Source organism: Plasmodium gallinaceum (assembly GCF_900005855.1).
Source record: "Plasmodium gallinaceum strain 8A genome assembly, contig: PGAL8A_v1_60, whole genome shotgun sequence".
Classification (NCBI taxonomy): domain Eukaryota; phylum Apicomplexa; class Aconoidasida; order Haemosporida; family Plasmodiidae; genus Plasmodium; species Plasmodium gallinaceum.
In genome coordinates, this window is record NW_021628219.1 from 53,706 (window position 1) to 56,134 (window position 2,429).

Below are 2,429 nucleotides of genomic sequence, written 5' to 3' on the forward strand. Positions count from 1 at the left end.
TATTGAAATAAAAGAGGAAATAGATATATCAGCACATAAAGAAAATGAACAAAAATTACCCATACAAGAAGAAATAAAAGACCAACATTATAATAAAAAGCACAAAGAAAAAAAAAAAAAAAAAAGGGATGAAGGAGAAATAAAAGAAGAAATAGCATATAACTCTTTAAAAGAAAAAGAAACGGATTTAATGTTCCAAAACTTATCTAACAAACAGAAGGATCAAATTCTATCTATTTTGTTAAGTATTAAAAATAAAAACAAAAATGAGGAAAATCTAAACATTGATAAATGTCTAAATATTTTAATGAAAGAAAAAAATAATAATTATGAAGAAAAAAAAGTGAATAAAAGAAATGCCTGTTCATCTAACATGAATAATGAAATTATGAGTAATAACGACATTTCAAATTTAAATAATTTAGATTCAAAGTATAATTTAAGAAAAAAGCATAAAAATGTAAATCGTATAAATGATCAAGAAAAAGAAATAATGGAGAAAAATCAATTAAAATATGAAAAAAAATTAAGTCGTAATAATAATTTTGTACGAGATGAAAAAATATTAAATAAATCAAATACAATTAATACAAATTATAATATTAATAAAATAAAGAATCAATATTCATCTGATTTTTTTAACGAAATAAAAAATAAAGATGAAGAAAATGAAAAAATGAATGATTCAAAAGAAACAAATATAAAACCATTTAATATGTATGCAAGTGGAAAAAAAAATGATACATTTCCATTATATTTGCCTTCATACATTGATAAAGATAATTTTCATTTAAAAAGTGTTCACTTTAATAAAGAAATAAAAGAAAAAGATAACGAGCATTATAATAATGAAATACATAATAATTTTAAAATTCATAAAAGTTATAAAGACTTACAAAAAAATATAATTTTAAATGAGAAATTAGATGAATCTCAAAAAAACAAAGAAAAGTTAAATACATATTATAAAAATTATGAAAATGTAGGAATAAATGATGATTATAAAGTAATATCTGATTATTTGAATTATTCTTTATCAACAGACACAAAGAAAAAAGTTCAAAATGAACTTTATGGAAATTCTAGTGATTCAAATTATTCTTATCAAATAAATTTAAATCAAACTAATTCTTTTGATAATTTTGAAAAAATATTAGAATCGTTAAATGTAAACAAAAATATTTTTCAAAAAGAAAATTTCAAAAGTTTTAAAAATAAAAATGAATATAATACAATTAATAAAAATAAAAATTTAAAAGAAACATTAATTGATTTATTTGAGAAATTATCCATTAATGATAATACATATGATACAAGAATAAAAAATAAAAACAATCAAAAGAATGAAAACAATCATGATATTATAAAAAATTTTCTTTATAATGATAGTAAAACACAAAATAATAATAATAGCAATATAAATAGTAGTAAAAATAATAATATTGATATTATTAGTAATAATAACAATAATATTATTAATCATAATAATAATAATAATAATAATAATAATAATAGTATTATTAGTAACATTATTAATCATAAGAATAAAATTAATATTAATGATAATAGCAATAATGATAATAAAAATAATAATAAAAATAGAAGTAGAAATAGAAATAGAAACAAAAATAAAAATAATAATAATAAAAATAATAATAATAATAATAATAATAATGATAATAATAATCATAATGAAAATAATAATAATAATAATAATAACAATAGTAATAATGATAATAATAATGATAATGAAAATAATAATAATGAAAATAAGTATAATAATAATGATAATGAAAATAAGGATAATAACAATAATATTAATAAAGTAAGTAATGATAATAATGATAATTCTACTACTATTACAGCTATTAATAACAATAATATTAATAATGATATTAACAATAATGATAAGAATAAAATTAATAATAATGATAATGAAAATAAGGATAACAATGGAAATGATGATAATATTAATGATAATAATAATAATATTAAAAAACAGTTAGAAAATGAAGATTCTTTAAGTAAATATAATAATTATAAATTAAATTCTTCAGATAAAATAAAAAATAAATATGAAGCTGATTTAAATAGTAGTTTAATTGGTAAACATGCTACTTATAGTATAATTAAATACAATTTAACAAAAAATAATTTAATAAATAATGTCTTAAGTGATATGAAATCTAATTTATCTCAAAATAATTTAATTAAAAATTTGAATAATTGTAATTATTCTAACTCAGTTGATGAAATAAAAAATTTGCCAATTTATCAAAAAAAGAAAAAGATAGTAATTAAAAAAAATTGATTTAAATAATTTTTTGTGTTTATGTAATTTTTTATTTTTTAATATAATTTATTATTTACTTAAATGAAAAATATTGTGTTTTTTTAATTCTTCTTTTTTTTTTTTTTTTTTTTTTCTT

The 2,429-nt window shown here is 15.4% G+C and overlaps 1 protein-coding gene across 1 annotated transcript in view; it reads left to right on the forward strand.

The window, feature by feature from the left end:
* PGAL8A_00078100 (conserved Plasmodium protein, unknown function) overlaps positions 1-2,311 on the forward strand; it is a gene marked incomplete at both ends in the record, with an annotated part of 10,176 nt that extends 7,865 nt beyond the window's left edge. The window contains one exon of the mRNA XM_028670255.1: positions 1-2,311. This exon is cut by the window's left edge and continues 7,865 nt beyond it. Coding sequence (XP_028525901.1) covers positions 1-2,311 — 2,311 coding nt within the window.
* Positions 2,312-2,429: the final 118 nt, after the last annotated feature.